At 46.4% G+C, this 17,137-nt stretch overlaps 1 protein-coding gene across 3 annotated transcripts in view; it reads right to left on the reverse strand.

The window, feature by feature from the left end:
* LOC105499309 (dystrophin related protein 2) overlaps nucleotides 1-17,137 on the reverse strand; it is a 44,825-nt gene that overhangs the window by 17,182 nt on the left and 10,506 nt on the right. For all 3 annotated transcript variants that reach the window (XM_011771836.3, XM_011771838.3, XM_011771835.3), the window contains 10 exons: nucleotides 15,550-15,728; nucleotides 11,254-11,417; nucleotides 9,511-9,667; nucleotides 8,190-8,310; nucleotides 5,377-5,645; nucleotides 4,842-4,988; nucleotides 4,331-4,409; nucleotides 2,188-2,248; nucleotides 1,818-1,879; nucleotides 92-166 (listed from right to left, as the gene is read on the reverse strand). In XM_011771836.3, coding sequence (XP_011770138.1) covers nucleotides 92-166; nucleotides 1,818-1,879; nucleotides 2,188-2,248; nucleotides 4,331-4,409; nucleotides 4,842-4,988; nucleotides 5,377-5,645; nucleotides 8,190-8,310; nucleotides 9,511-9,667; nucleotides 11,254-11,417; nucleotides 15,550-15,666 — 1,252 coding nt within the window. In that variant the 5' untranslated portion in view covers nucleotides 15,667-15,728. The remainder of the gene's footprint in view (nucleotides 1-91; nucleotides 167-1,817; nucleotides 1,880-2,187; nucleotides 2,249-4,330; nucleotides 4,410-4,841; nucleotides 4,989-5,376; nucleotides 5,646-8,189; nucleotides 8,311-9,510; nucleotides 9,668-11,253; nucleotides 11,418-15,549; nucleotides 15,729-17,137) is intronic.

Consider the following 17,137-nt stretch of genomic DNA (forward strand, 5'->3'; position numbering starts at 1 on the left):
GCCGAGGTGAGATGAAAATAAGAAACAGCAGACAGATGAGGAACAGGAGAGGGGTGGTGAACGTCATAGGGAAGTACAACAGGAGACGTACGGCGCAGGGCTTTCTGGACTCTGCGGAGCTTCATGGCAGTGCGATAAGCTGAGAACTTAATGTTGTTCAGATCAGCTGCAAAGAATGGAGAGAGACCCACTCAGATCAGAAAAATTCAAGTTAAAGGCGCAACAAGATACCATTTAACACCCACCAGACTGGCAACAAATAGAAGTCTGACAATAGCAAGTGTCAACAAGAATGGTGATGAATGAGAACTGATGGTGAAAGTGTGAACTGACACAATCATCTTTGAAAACAACTTGGTATTACCTAGTAAAATGGAACAGTCATATATCCCACCACTCAGCCAGCTATATATCCCAGAGCAGTGACTTGCAAATGCTTTTTGATCAAGACTTACAGTATGAAATTAATTTTATAGCATACATGTGTATATGTAAAAATAACTAAATCAAACATTTCAGGAAGCAATTCCTTACTAGATTGGATAGAGTGAAAACAACAAAATTAATATCAACTATGACTCTTGCTAAGGATCTGTTGCATATTAATATTTCCTGGTCTATTTCAATTTTTTAAATGTTTGTCACAACACACTGAAATGATGTTATGACCTGCAGACTGAAAAACATGTCCCACAGAAATCTTTGCACACATGTACTGGAAGACACATACAAGAAACTCCTCAGCAGCACTGCCCTCATTAGCTCAAAACAAGAAATGACCCACGTGTCTGTCAACAGCAGAATGGATAAAGAAACTGTGCTATATACAATGGAACATTCTACAGTGGTAAAACAGAATGAACTGTAGTCACATGCATTGGCATGGATAAAATGTGCAACAAACATAATGATGAGTCTCTCTTAGCAGGTAAAGATAAGGCACGTGAGAGTCACACATATCACAGCCTGGACAGTCTTTTAAAGCAAATCAGACTTCACATCTGTAAGAATAATGCACTAATCCGATGATAAAATGGTCCAGAGGGGAATGTAGAGCCTCCAGTTGAGAAAGGTGCAGAGGGTAAAAGAAAGGCAGGCTGTTGGAGAAACGATGAGGCACTCATTCCCTCTCCCACCTGCTTATTGACTGAGATTCTCTTCTATTCTTTTTAAAACCACTCTATTGAGTTATAGTTGACATACAAAAAGCTGTACAGATTCAATGTCTACAAGTTGATGAGTTTGGAGACAAGTATACATCTATGAATCCGTCACCACAATCTATGCCATTAGTACATCCATCACTTCCAAAAACTTCCAACTACCCTCTTTATTGTTTTTTTCCGTAAAAACACTTAACATAAGATCTACCTTCTTAGCAAATTTTTAACGATACAATCCAGTATTGTTCACTGTAGGTACTATGCTGCACCATAGATCTCTAGGACTTATCCATCTTGCATAATTGATACTTCTTTGTACTCTTGACCAATATCTCCCCATTTTCCCCTCCCCTCAGTCACTGGCAGCCACCATTCTACTCTCTGCTTCTATGAGTTTGTCTATTTTAGATTCCTTATATACATGAGATCATGTAGTATTTGCCTTTTGTTTCTGGCTTATTATTTCACTTAGCACAATGCCCTCCTGGTTCATTTACATTGTTTCAAATGGCAGTATTTCCTTCTTTCTAAAGGCTGAATATTCCACTATATGGATATGCCACATTTTCTTTATCCATTCATCTGTAGATGGACATTACAGGACAAAGGCAGCTGTGTATATGCCCACCGTATACAGGAAGCCCACATTCTTACCTAGGGTTTGGTATAACTCTGTCATCTTGGGATGGTCCCAGCATGTGGTCTGAGCCTGGTGGCTACAAACAATAGCATCAATAGCACCAGCATCTATACCACCCACCCACCCCACATACAGGTGTGCACACCACTCGGTGACAGGTTGGATGCAAGAAGCTGCAGGATTCGAGGGTGAACCCAAGATGCCAAAGCCCAAGGGTTCACCTTTACCCAAGTAGAATCTTGAGATCTTGAGATGAGTAGGAGAAAACCCGAACTGGATGGAGGAATCCCAACAGACAGAGTGACAAGGATAGGTAGCAAAAAGGCAGGAGAGGGAGGGGGTGGGCAGGTGACTGACCCACTTCTGATTCAGATGGTCACTCACTTGATGTAGTAGGGAACTTTATTGGGTGAAATTGCTCTTTCCCAGGGAACCTGGACAGAGGCTGGTAAAGGAGAAGAGAAAGAGAAAAAAAGCTGGCCACTAATGCTCTTAAGGCCCCCAGCTACTCCCTTGCTCTATCCTCCCAAAGAGGTGGTCAAGCCCAAAAGGGGATGTCTGAATTTCATTGCCAGCTCTTAACAGCCTCTGAGGGTGGGGCAAAGAGTTCTAATGAACACGCTTCTCTCCCTGATGTTAGGGCAAGGCAAAGAGAAGAGGCTGTCACCGATATCCTAACATACCAGAGATGTGGCAAGGGTATGAACAGGAATACTTGGCCTTGGCCACCCTGACAATCTTCTCCCTAAGCAGACTGCCATTTCTACCCATCAGCTGCAGGCAACTGGATTACTCTTGTGGATATGAAGTAGACTCCACTTTACTCTTAGGGCTCAAAGCTCTTCCCCTAGAAGGTCAAGCTTCTCAGTCCTGTGGGACTGTGGGTAATGGTACTGCCCACTTCTCTCTCTCTCATGAGGAACTCTGGAAACTCAAGCCTCTCTCTGCCTGTGTCTATCTTTTGAACTTCAAGGAATGGCCCCGTTTACATGGTCAGCTTGCTCACTGCAGTTTTCCTCGGTACAAGAGTCCTCTGACTGCAGGTATAGCTGTATGCCAATGATTATAATAGCAATAATTTTAACCACAGTTAACATTTACTGAGCTCCTACTATGTGCCAGATATTATGCTCATTGCTTTGTGTGCATATCTCATTTTTCTGTCTGTATATTCTTACCATCTCCACTGCTACCAGCCCCCTGGTCTGGGCCACCACCAGCTCCCAGTCTGGGCCACCATAATCCTTCACCTGGATTATTGCAATGTACCTTCAAATAGGTCTCCCTGTTCCCACTGTTGCTCCCCAGTAGTCTCTTCTCAACACCCTGACTCTGTTGAAACATAAGGCAGATCATGCCATCCCTTGGCTCAAACCGTGCCAATCGTTCTCCATTGTATTGAGAATAAAATCTGAAGTTCCTCCCATTGCCTACAAGGCCTTACATGCTCCAGCCTCCCCTACTCCCCCGCACTTTGCTCTCCTTGCTATTTTCCAGACACATCCTTACCTTAAGCATGTGGAATATGCTGTTCCCTCTGTCTGGTATGCTCTTCCCTCAGTTATCATCCACACAGGTCAACCCTTCACCTTCTTTAGACCTCTGCTCAATTGCCACCTTCTCAGTGAGGCCTCTGTTAACCACCCTGTTCAAAATTGCAACACCTCCCCGCTTAAATCCAGCACTCCCTATCCATGCCTTCCCTGCTTTAATTTTTTCCATAGCCCTTGTCACCAAGTAACCTTATATATATTTTACTTATTTGTTTGTGGTCTGGTTTCCCCAGCTAGAATATAAGCTGTCTAAGGATTTCTGTGTGTTTTGTTTACTGATGCAGCCCCAGTGCCTAGAGCAGTATCTGGCTCACAGAAGGCCCTCAATAAATATCTTTGAAAAAATAAAGTCATTTAATTCCCATAACCTGATGAGCTAGGTAATATTTTTCCTTCTTTTTACATATGGGAAAATTGAGGTTCCAAAACAGTAAGCTATTTTTTTAAATTTTGAGCCTGCATAGCTATTAGGTTGAGGTGCTGTGCCTCAGATCCAGATCTCTCCAATTTGAGAGACTGTTCTTTTTTTTTTTTTTTTTTTTTCTTTTTTCTTTTTTTGAGATGGAGTTTCACTCTTGTCGCCCAGGCTGCAACTTCCATCTCCTGGGTTCAAGCGATTCTCCTGCCTCGGCCTCCCAAGTAGCTGGGATTACAGGCGCCCACCACCACACCCAGCTAATTTTTGTATTTTTAGTAGAGATGGAGTTTTGCCATGTTGGCCAGGCTGGTCTCGAACTCCTGACCTCAGGTGATCTGCCCACCTCAGCCTTCCAAAGTGCTGGGATTATAGGCGTGAGCCACCACGCCCAGCCAAGAGACTGTTCTTTTAACCACTATACCACACTGTTTTATCCTTACTGCTTCTCGGGTGTCAAGGTATACTGGGCTCCCACCAGGGCCCCAGGGGATAACAATAGACTCTCCAGGAAGATGGCTGAGTTTCTGCTAAGTGGAGTCCAGTTTGGTTCACGTACAGGAGAGAAAGTGCTGTGACCCAGGCCCAAAGTCCCGGTGGGCATCCTGGAGCTGCTTAAGCCTCTCACTAACTGACGCCTATGGAAAGAACAGGGTGAGATCAGTAGATTCATTCCAGTTATTTAGAGTGGGATCCCCAGGTACCTCCGGGAATCTTTATGAGCTTCCTCAGAGACTGGCTTTTCTCTGGTTCCAGCCTCTCCCACCGTCACCCAACTCCTAGCCATCCCCCAGAACTCCCAAAAGTCACAGCAGAGCATCCCTAATTCCAGGCCACAGTCACTCTTCCCCTGCTCCTGTCTATCCTGAGTGCCCAAATCCAGAAAGACCCCTCTTATTCACTTCAATCATTCCCTGCAGCGTAGAGGTTGAAAAGCCCATTCCCTAGCTCTACATTCTCCACTCCTCTTTTCCCATGCACATCCCATTTCCATAACCCTGAAGAAGTTTCCACCAAGCCTAGTTATATGGAGGCACCTCCCCATGGTTCACTCCAGGCTGCTCTTCTACCTGTAGTTGTTTCCATCGGACGTTGATCTGTTCCAGGGCATGGGAATTCTCCATTGACAAGTGCACATCAGAAATGGCAAGCTGGTGGGCCAGATCATTCACCAACTTTACTCCATCTTTCATGGGGGAGAATTCTTCTTTGAACAACTGGAGAACCAGGACCCAAGTGCCACAGCAGACAGAGTGGGAAAGAAGAACCAATAGTCATTCACCTCTACTCTTCCCTCTTCACCCAGAGGTTTTGTTTCAATAACACAGGCTAGTGCTTGCCTATTAGGGCAACCAGACTAAGGTGTGGGTGGCCACTGTCCTTATCCTCTTCCTCTCATCCTCAGAAAACACCAGGAAAAGAGAAGAAAGTAGAAAAACAGAAGAGACTCCAGCCAAACCAGCCCCAAATCTAGCACATAAACTGACGGCAGTTCAGTTGCAGTCCAGGCCAACAATGAAGTCTCAGCAGCAGAAACATTGTCAGGGTCTGGGGAGAGTGTCAGGTCTCAGGGTAGACTGTAGTCAGGGGAGGGGGCTTGCATACCTTAATAGCCTGGATGTGCTCTGGGAGTGAATCAATGAAGAGATCCCCGATGGGCTCCCAAGTGGCTCGGACTCCCTCGGCTTGGCTCAGAGTAGTGCTTAGTTCCTCCATTGCCCCTTGAATCTCCAAGAGCTGCTCCAGAGTCCGCTCAATATGACGGTGCTGGTCCACACAGCGGGCTGTCAGCTTCTCCCACAGTTCACTGGCTACTGTCGCCTGCTTCCATACAAAGCGGCTGAGATTCTGGATTCGCCGTTTCGGGGAGGTATCTGCAAGAGGAGGCAGGAAGCCAAGTTAGGCCAACCAGGCAGGGTCAGCCGAGAGAAAGAGACAGAAACAGCCCTTTATAAAATGTGTGTGTGTGTACATGTGGGCATGTTTGTGTATATATTCATATACACACAAATACATATTTTTCCATGGTCGAGGCCTTTAATACATTCACTTAAAAAAAACTGTTTATATTTAAATCATTGTGGAGTCATAGGCAGTTATAACACAGAGATTTCATGTACCCTTTACCCAGTTTCCCCAAATGATAACATCTTGCAAAACTACAGTACAATATCACAATCAGGATATTGATATTGATATAATCTGCCAATTTTGTCCAAGTTTCCCCAGTTTTACTTGTATTCGTGTGTGCATGTGTGTACACGTGTGTTTAGTTCTATGTGATTTTACCATATGTGTTGGTTTACATATCCACCACCACGGTCAAGAGACCATACTGATTTTTTCCACTTACTATGTATCATGAGGACTTCCTCATATTTTAAAACAGTAGGAAATGAAAAAGTAAGACATTATAAGAGGCATAGTGAGGCAAACCATCTAGAGCCCTACTCATATGACCCTGGAATGTGATTTTGCATTAGTTTCTGTTGCCCACTTCCAGCCAAGGGGAGGCATTTTATGAAGGCTCAGCCCAGGAGAAGTTGGTATGTGTCCAGCTTTTCCACCTAGGCTCCTAATCTATAGATTTCTTCTTCCTCCCTCAGATCTCTCCTCAGAAGGTCCAGAGCCCCATAGCCCCAGGCTAACTAGAATTGTGCTGCTCTTTCTAGAGCTTGTCCTATCTGAGGCCCACTGGGCATCAAATTAAGTACTGGCCCTCCCATTGAGGGGCCAGAAGTAAACTAAGAGGGCATATGGCATTGACAAAGGGCTCAATTCACAAAGGGTTCTTTCAGGCTATTGACAATCCATCTCAGAGGGTTGAGGATTCTTTTCGGAGAAGAGGGCTTGCTAGACCACCACTCACATCTAGTCACCATGAGTCCCATCCCGCTGCCTTATTTGAATCTAGACCAGAATGGCCCTCTCTATCAAGGGAAGGGGCTAGAAGTCATCGGAGTCGGTATCAAAGAGTCACAGTTGGCTGGGTGCAGTGGCTTACACCTGTAATCCCAACACTTTAGGAGGCCAAGGCAGGCCGATCACTTGAGCCCAAGAGTTCAAGACCAGCCTGGCCAACATGGCGAGACCTGGTCTCTACAAAAAATGCAAAAATTAGCTGGGTGTGGTAGCATGCGCCTGTAGTCCCAGCTACTCAGGATGCTGAGGCTGAGTCAGGAGGATCGCTTGGGCTTGGGAGGTCAAGGCTGCAATAAGCTGTGATCACGCCACTGCACTCCAGCCTGGATTACAGAGCAAGAGGCTGTCTCAAAAACAAAGACTAAACACAAAAAAATCCCAAAGAGTCATAGTCAATTTGCCTTTCAAAGGCAATCATCACCTAACTTTTTAGATTTTATAAAGGTTTATTATTTGCTGGTTTGCATGTCCCTCGATGTTGAAATAAAGCAGTATTCTAAAATTATGATTATTTTACTTTATTATTTTATTTTATATTATTTATTTTTGGAGTCAGGGTCTTGCTGTGTTGCCCAGGCTGGAATGTAGTTGAGCAATCATAGTTCATTGCAGCCTTGAACTTCTGGGCTTAAGTGATCCTCCCATTTCAGCCTCTCAAGTAGCTGGGACTACAGGCACACACCACAAAACCTAGCTAATTGAAAAAAAAATTTGGAGCCGGGCGTGGTGGCTCATGCCTGTAATCCCAGAACTTTGGGAGGCCGAGGCAGGTGGATCACGAGGTCTGGAAATCGAGACCATCCTGGCTAACACAGTGAAACCCCGTCTCTACTCAAAATACAAAAAAAAATTAGCTGGGTGTGGTGGCAGGCACCTGTAGTCCCAGCTACTCGGGAGGCTGAGGCAGGAGAATGGCATGAACCCAGGAGGTGGAGCTTGCAGTGAGCCAAGATCACACCACTGCACTCCAGCCTGGGCGACAGAGTGAGATTCCATCTCAAAAAAAAAAAAAAAAAAATTTTGTAGAGATGGGGGTCTCACTATGTTGCCCAGGCTAGTCTTGAATTTCTGGGCTCAAGTGATCCTCTTGCCTCAGCCTCCCAAAGTGCTGGAATTACAGACATGAGCCACTGTGCCCAGCCAGCACTGTGTTTTTAAAGGACATACTGGTACTTTTATTTATTGAGTCAGTTCAATTCATTTGAGTGTTTTTTTTGTTTTTCTTTTCCACATCTCATTAAATGGCCACACATGCTGCTCCAAAGAGCCACATACAGCTTTGGGTCACACAACTGTTGACCCCTGCTCCAGGCTATATTCTCTTTGCTTTATTTTCCTGCAGTAGGAATCTTGCTTTCCCCCAAATTTGGATGGACTCCTGGGGGAAACTATCCTCCCAGATAACAGATAAGAAAATGAGTTTGGGGAAGGCAGGAGGGTGTTTGTTCAGCAGTACACGGCTCAAGAAGAAGTGGGAAAAACAGAAGACCACCTACCTTTGCTCTCAGAATGAGGCTCCTCTAATTCCTCAAATGGGTGCTGGGACAGGAAGGCCTGAGCCGACTCCAGCACAGAATAGATGTAGGGGCCCCGAGACTTGACTTCTTCCATAAAGGCCTATAAAGTTTAGCAATATGGTCAACAGGAAAGGAAAGTTTTTCAATCACTTTACATTCCATCCTGCAACTGACAGCCTTTCTTCTCAGTGTGACGTGATTCTTTGGCATTATCAGGTATCTTTGAACTACCTAGACAAAAAGACGTGCAATCCTCCTGATAGGCAGAAAAATAACTCTGACACTGGAAGGTCTGTTTAGTATGAAATTTGTCTGTCTGTGCCACAGGATAGAGAAAAATGTGGGGATCTTGGTTCTCCAGAAGACTCAGAAAGCTTCCTGTAACGGTCTTAAGAAAATCAAAACCAAGATAGGCAGGATTTATATTAAAATTATAACTAAATTTTTGGTTGAAATATATACAGGGTACACAAACTAAAAGTGTACATTTTGATGTAATCAGTACTGAGATCAAGAAACAGAATTCTATCAGCATCCCCGGTGGGCCCTCCTAGTCACTATCTCATCTTCACGCCCCACCCCTCCCTCCCCTCCCACAAAGGTGACCACAATCCTTGTAAAACCACTGATTAGTTTTGCCTATTTTAAAACTTTATATAAGTGGAATCATACAGTATGTACTCTTTTTGCATCCGCCTTTTCTTTCACTCAACATACTGTCTGTAAGATTCACCCGTGCTGTGGCACGCAGTTATAGTTTATTTTATTTTATTGCTGTATTATATTTCATTCTGTAGTCATTTTAAGAAGTATTTTAACTACAGCAGTAATATATGTCACAGAAATACTAGAAATTTCAGAAAGATATGAAGAAAATTAGGAACTCCAATTTTATTACATAGAATTAACCATTGTTAACATTTTGATATAGTTCCTTCCTATGCTGTTATATGTATGTAAACATCACACTCATCTATATACATTTTTATACAATTGAGATCCACTTGCACTTAGTTTTGTATCCTGTGTTTTTTCACTTAGCATTATATTATGTTCATTTCCCCATATTCCCATTAAAAATCATGGCAGTATTTTAAGGGGGGCCAGAATTTGATGGGAGGGGTAGAAAGAAAATACTTGACTTAGGCTGTGGCATGCTAGCCACAGGCTAGTAGGATTGCATACAGCCTCCTATTCATTTAGGTGTCTAAGCAGAGCTGGGTGTCTGTCAGGGTACTGCAGAAGGGATTCCTCCCCAGCTGAGAGGCTACACACCACGGCTTCTCTGATTCTAACCTACCGCATGTGTCTCCTTCTCCTGTTGCACCAGGGCCACATCCCCTTGTAGGGGCAGCTGAGCTGACAACTCCTCATCCTTTTGGCTGAGCCAGTCAATAATCTCTTGAAGAGGAAGCTGAAGCTTTCCACTGTGGTCTGAGAAGGCCTCTAGGCGAGCGCTGCACACAATGGGTAAAACCAGTGATGTTCAGTCTTCTTTTTAAGTGGCAAAACTTTTTTCCCAAACTAAGTTATATGGAACTTTAATATCGAGAACAAATTCAGGAGGAGCTTTTCTGGTTCAAGTGGGAGGAGGCCTGGAGTCCTCCCTCTTATCCACCCAAAAAGGGTCCCAAGGCACCTCCACATGGAGCACAGTACTAAAACCAGTAGGTAGAACCATGGGTGTGGAGGCATCCCAAACTTGAATGGCTTAAAATGTCACTTTGTGGATCTCAGTTACTTCAGTTGCATGCCAAACAATAGGCTGGGAAGGGTAGGAAACTGAGCAAGGGCATTAGAGGTGACAGCTGTCTGGTTCCCCTCTTGCCCTGGTAGAATTCAAGTCACGCCAAACTGCTCAACCATAGAGGCTGTTCCGAACTGCCCTCTGAGCAGGAGAGGATTCAGTAAGTGGAAAGGGCAAGTTGGGTGGTTGAGTGTAGGCATGCACATGTGCAAGGATGCATATGAATATAACAGCCCTTGGGACCCAAAGGAACATTGGCTAGAGGTCTGAGATATGGAAACAGAAAAATCTGTACTGTATAATTATCTCTGTCTGCCCTCCCACCCCGCTGCCCTCCAAATGAACCATGGTAGGAGGCTGGAGGCTGGCCAAGAATATGTGCAGTCATCAAGCCATTCCCCTTGGCTGACAATAATAACTATCTTTATTCATTGCTCCCCTTCCCACCACCACCTAGACCAAGATCTGTACCTAAATTATTGCTTCAACTAATTCTTACAACAACCTTATCAGGTAGGCATTCTTATTGCTCAGAAAGGGTAAGTAGGTTCCTAAAGGTCACACAGTTAAGTCATTGATAGAAGTATGATTTGAACTCAGGTTTACCTGACTCCAAAGCCTGCATTCTATCAACTTATCCACAATGCCTCACCCCTAATAAAGCCCGCCAGAATCCAGAAGCTTTGATGATAGAGGGTGGAGAAAAAAAGTGGCAGGCATGCACAGACAGCTAGGGAAAGCCGAACAACTGAGAAAAAAACTGCCTTTAGGCTCTTACAGAGCTACCCTTAGTTTGGGGAGAAATAGGTGGGCTGAAAACTTATAGATAGAACGTAAAAGGATGGGGGAAGAGAACAGATGGGACCTACTAAGATGTAGGACAGCTATGAGAGGAAGAGGAGATGGGAGCAATCATCCCCTTCATTTATACATCGGCACTTTTAAGTTTAGAAAGCATTTCCACATCTGATTTGAATTCCCATGACCACACTGTGAGGTAGTTAGAACAGGTATTATTCCTCCACTCATTTTTTGTCCTTATAAAGAACAAAAACAAATGGAAGCTAACATTTCGAGAACTCAAACAAGTTACTCAAGGTGACTTAAAACTGAGGCTCAGATCCAAGTCTCCTGACTTCTAAAGCAAGGCTCTTTCCCCAGTGCCAGCATAGGAAAGGGAGAAGTGGGTGGGCTGAGGAAAGGGAGATGCACAGGCTGAGAGGAGAAGGACAGGGTGCAGCAGCAAAAGGAGCCCAACACCATCTAAGCCAATTCCCTAAGGGACCTGTTTCTTACCGGAGGTTATGAGACTTCTTTTTTATTTCATTCCAACACAGATTCATGGCTGGTGGTTCCAGGGGTCCAGAGGCACCAACAGACCCGTTCAACAGCTTTAGGCTTAGGCAGGGAACCCCAGCACCATCTTGAGGAGGTGCAGGGCTGGTGACAGCAGCTCTAACCTGGACAGAAACACAAACATCCTGTGATCCTTGAATTGTGCCACACCCTGGTCTGCACCAAGCCAAGGGTGAGAGAAGTGTGAACAAGGGGAGAGAAGGGCTGCTGCCAGGGTTCAGAAACGCTATTCTCTGTGTGTTCAGGGGTTGAGATGAAGAAAGACCCTGTGGTCCTGTTCATTGCCAGGTCTTCTCTTGGTACAGGTCAGTTACATAGAACTGCTGCCTACTATTATTGTTACTCATTATTATAAATTTTGGCCCTAGGGAAAGGTTAACATTCCCAAGCTGGGACCCCACCCCTCAGGACCACTGCCCAGATGGGGTCTTGGAAGTACCTACATTAGGTAAGAAGCTGCACAGAACTGCCCAAATTCTGGACAACCATACCATTCCAGGTAAGCTGTTGGCTCATACTTCAGGGTCCTACAGTTTACCCAACCTTCTAGAAAAGCAAGCTGAGAAGTTTCTCCATAAAGATTTATAGAGGGAGTAGACTGGCAAGAGAGAATGATCAGTGATCTATGTCTTACTTCCCATATGAACCTTGGCTTTGATGTGTCTACCACCCTTCCCCACCTGTACTTCCCACCACAGTCAGGAAGCCTGGACACAGTCTTCAAGAGAACTGCTCATAAAGATGAGCGGAGGACTCTGACCAGAGTTGGTGGCCAAGAGGACAAGCCATGGAGCCTGCCAAAGTCTAGTCTTGAGCCCTCAGGCACATACTCTATCGCTTGCTCTCCTGGGCACTGGTAAGGCCCTATGGGGGGAATTGTGGGGTTTGGGGGAAGGGTGGTTATCCCAGATAGCCCCAAGGAAGGTAGCTACCTATAGCACAGTGCCAGAACTGCCCAGCCAGGGGGACGGAGCAGGCGGAGGGAAGGGGAATTGGAGGAGGAAATCAGCCTGGGCTGTTCTACCACAGACTAGAGAGACCCATGCCTGCCTACCTGCCTGTCAACACGCTTGCATTCATTTGGAAAGAAAATAGCCCTGCTAGTCAGTGGTTGAGACTCTTGTAGTCTCCCCTTGCCCCCAAACCATATTTCTTCCCCACACAAGACTCTCCAGACAATTTAGGAAACCAATTATCCCATTAAAATCATAGCTCACAGCCACACCGACAAAGGGAAGTGAAGAAGCAGTCAAGCTATGGGAAAAGCTCAGCACTCAGCCAGCCTGTAGCCCCAGAAGCTCACCCTACCTGTGCTGCCTGGGGAGTCCGTAGCAGGATCCGGCAGCTCCATGATCATCCCTCACCAGGAATCCAGACCTAGTGCCTGATGAGCCACAGACAGGCAGAATCCTGACAGGCTCTAAGCAAGCCCTCTCAGGGAGGCAGGCGGGGCTGAGCCAGGCCAGGAGGCGGGGGTTGTCACCCTGTTTGTTTACTGACCCCCCAGGAATCTGGAGGGGGCGGCTATGTCAGGGCCTGGCTGGTGAATCAGAGCTTTGTCTCTGGAGAATTCCGGTTCACTCCCAACTGGGCCTGCCACACCGGGGCCAGGATGGCCCTCTCAGGCTGGCAAGGATGGCAGGAGTGGGACTGGGCATTCCATGGTGCTGAGGAGGGGCATGCAGAGGGTAGCTTCTGTTGATTTATTTTCCCTTTCCATGGAAGACACAAAGGGGTCACTCTGCCTCTAGGCCCACCCCTCCCCTGAGGTGGAGGATAAGATCAGACCACCTTGGTGACAAGCTTCTGGTAAGCAATTTCCCCAAGACATGATAAGAGGATGGGCTTGGAAAATAAGCCTTGTCTTAGACTAAGTAAGCCTCCCCAGAGACAGCGAGGAAGGTTTCAGGGACAAAGGACATGGGATGGCAGCATCGAGAAGCAGGGGCAGCAGAATTCCTCTGAATGTGATTATCCTTGGGTGAGTGCAGAGGCCAGGAGATTTGTCAGAGTCCACTGTGAAAATAGAGGGGTGCTCTGCCCTGCCTTTGAGAGGTAGAGAGGAGTGGAGGGAGAGCCATAGCCCTCAGACCTCTCGCTGCATCCTGAGGCCAAAGGGAAATGGACGGTTTATGGGCATCCCATTGAACCTTCACAGGGGAGGGAAACGGGTCATTGGGACCCAGCAGTTCCATGTAGGCAGTCATTGCCAGGGAGGCTCCTGTGCCCTGCCTGTGCTACCCTGGGTGGGGGCAGGGGAAGGCCCTTTCCCATAAGCCACTGGCCTGAGGGGTAGGGCCCCTCCTGAAGTGGCCACTCTTCTCCTTTTCCAGCAGACTTGTCTGGGAAAAGGTTAACATTCCCAAGCTGGGCCCCCATCCATCAGCACTGAGGGAAAACACATCGTTTTCACCAATAAGTGTTCTGTTCCCATCCTCATTTATCTCCCACAGAGTCTTCTGGACTTTCCAACAGTTCCACATTGTTTCCATGCTGAGGCCCACCTACAGGAATAGTTGGAACAGCTGCCTGACTCTTTCTGGGGTTCTGGGGTGGAGCCAATCAGGGTGGCTGGGGGATGGCAGGCCAAGAGCAGGGAGTTGCTCTACCTCTGGGCCATAGCTTCACTCGTGCTGGGTCCTCTGCACTGCGAATGCCCCAGCGTTAGCAACAGCCCCTTGTGACCCAGCCACAACCAAGCTGTCCTGACTCTGAGGGGAGCACCCACCGTGAACTGGGCTCCACCCATGTCAGCTTTGCATTCCCTGCAGACTTCTTGGTTTCCTAAACCCCCACCCAGCTGCCATACTATTCTCCATCACCCTGCTCTCCCTCTCCTACTTCCCCATATACTCTCAAGTCACACCTAGCAGAGCCAGGCACACAATAGGCAAATGATGAATAGTAATGTTTTATTTCCCCTTCCCTATCAATTGCCTTCTACTTCTGGCTTTTGCAGCCAGGATATTTGCTTCTTGCACCCCACTCCCCTTGAGGTTCTCTATCCATCCCTTGAATCTTTGAGAAAAAGGCTGCAGAAAAGGAAGAGAAACTGGATTGTGGCAGAAGAGAGAAGTTGGGCCATGCCATCGGCAATCACAAAATGAAGCCCTCAGGTTTCCCTGCCTACATGGTGGTGCTTGGTGGGGGTAGACAATGAACAGGGTAAGCCTTTTGGAAGGGCTCAGTTTCTCAATCCCTCAACCCTGTGAAAGTCCCACTCTAGGGAAGGGGTAGGTTAATGGGGGAGTCTACGTTGACCCTTGCTTTGAGAATATGTTCCAGGCAGTAATTTCTTTCTGGTTGGATGTGGGAAAATAGCTCAGGGGGACCTGACTCTAATGTCTCTCTGGACCTTGACTTTCCTTCATTACTGCCCCCAAAATGGGCTCCCCAGCATCCACATTCTCCATCCCCACTTCCTTTTTCCTCCCGTCTTCCTTCCTGTATATTCAACTCCTGCCCCCCAGCAGTGACTCAGCACTGCAGCCCATCTGTGAGGCTCCAGGGGACATAGCACTTTCTCACACTCCCATAGCCTCTGGACCCCAAAGTATTGTAGGGCAACCCAAAGTATGCTTAGGCATCTCCCTTCTCCAGTCAACTTTCCCGAGACCTCACTCATTGTTGGGAAAGGGGGCTGCCCTCCCTACTGTCTCACATACATCCTCTACCTGCTTACCAACATACACAGGCGGGCACATACACCACCACCATCACACTACTACAGGAGCAGAGAGAGAGAACAGGCAGATATGGAACTCAGGGAATTCTAAGTGGGGCTGAGCCAGGAGCTATGAAAAAGGCTAGGAACTTGAGAGGAAAGAGACAGGAGATGGCAGGAGAGAGACACCTGCAGAATATGGAAGGCATGCCACAGAGAAGCCAAGGCAAAGGAAGGACCTGCCTTGTCCTAGACCATGCCCTGAAGGATCATACTCTTCTAGGACATTCCTGGACCTGTAACTCTTAGAAGGTTAATATGAAACCAGCCCCGCTCAGCTGCAGTGGGCCCTCTGAGCTGCTCAGCCCAATGCTCTTCCTTTCCCTATGCCCCCCCATAAAAGACATTATGAGTAATGAAGGATGGGCCCAATATATTCCCCACGCTATCCAAGGGATTGCATGTATACAGAGAATGCCCCTGAGCCTTAGGAAGTGTGGGTACCCCAAGGATACACAGATCCTGTGTCCACTCTTTCTCCACAGGTCTTTCTTTTACTATCAGATTCTTACCTGAGGGTGGGGGCAGGTGCTTCGGAGGCTGCTGCTATGATGGAACTGGTCAGCTGCCTGCCAATCATGACATCGTGGGAGGGTATAAGGGCATCCCTGCATGACCATAGGTTGCATAAAAACCAAGGCTCATGGGGAGGTGAGGATAGGCAGTGCACCAACTATTGATCATTAAGCACCTGGAAAATCAATACAGAGAGATTTCGAGTCAAGACCTAGAAAAGCCTATGAATCAAGCATCTACCCAGAGGTGGCTTGACCAGATATACAAATAAGTATTCAAAGCCTACTGACCTACCCAGGCCACCATGTACCATAAAAGACTTTATTTAATTATTGACCAAGGAAGCATTTATTGTTTACCTATAGTGCTTTGTGCTAGAGACATAAAGATAACTGCTGAGATATCAAAGCCTAAGGGTGGAGGTGGGGGAGACGGGTAGGGGAGGCAGTCATGTATGCTGATAATTATAATAAAATGTTACATAGCAAATGCTAAAATCAAGAGTTTACCAAAAGGCTAAGGGAGCACACAGTGGGGAACAGCTAACACCGAGAATGTGCACATATTTCAGAAAGAGCACACTTCAGATGAGTCTCAAAAGATGAGTAGATATTTGCTTGTGCAGAGGAGAAAGGGAGAATGGCATTCCCAGCAGACGGATCCACCTGTTTGAAGGTGGATGTCATAAAAAGGCCTAGCATGTTCAGAGGACAATGTGATCAGTATGGTAGAGTTTAAGAGGCACAGAGATGAAAAGACATGGGGGCTTCCCCTGAGGAGTATCACATACAGACAGAACAAATGTGGAGAAAATAATGGCCATAAAGTGTTATTTGAGGTCATAATAGAAGTGTTTATGGGATGAAGTGAAGAGACTGATGAGGGAATCGTGAGTTCTATCTGGTCATGTCAAGAAAAGTCTCCCTAGAGGAAATGTGCTTGAGGTGAGTCATGAAAGAGAAACAGATTTGTCATTAGGCAGTGAAGGTTAAAAAAAAAATACAAACATGAAAATTAAATGTATGGTGTGTTCGGTGTGACCAGAGTACATGGTACGTGCCTTGTTGTGTGTAGCAGGAGATGAGGCTGTGGCCAGATTGGGCCATGCCTTGAATGACAAGCAGAGGATTGTAGGCTTTATCTTATAGACAATGGGGAGGTACTGAAGATTTTAAGCAGAGAGTGACATAATGAAATTTGCATTTTATTTTATTTATTTTAGACGGAGTTTTGCTTTTGTTGCCCAGGCTGGAGTGCAGTGGCACGATCTCGGCTCACTGCAACCTCTGCCTCCCAGGTTCAAGCGATTCTCCTGCCTCAGCCTCCTGAGTAGCTGGGATTACAGGTGCCTGCCACCATGCCCCACTAATTTTTTTGTATTTTTAGTAGAGATGGGGTTTCATAATGTTGGCCAGGCTGGTCTCGAACTCCTGACCTCAGGTGATCCACCCACCTCGGTCTCCCAAAGTGCTGGGATTACAGGCATGAGCCACCGCACCCGGCCAAGATTTGCATTTTAGAAAGAGCCCTCTGCCTTCCTTGTAGAGTGATTCTCCAAAAGGAAGAACCTGTTGAGAAGCTGTT

Source organism: Macaca nemestrina, chromosome X (genome assembly GCF_043159975.1).
Source record: "Macaca nemestrina isolate mMacNem1 chromosome X, mMacNem.hap1, whole genome shotgun sequence".
Taxonomy (NCBI): domain Eukaryota; kingdom Metazoa; phylum Chordata; class Mammalia; order Primates; family Cercopithecidae; genus Macaca; species Macaca nemestrina.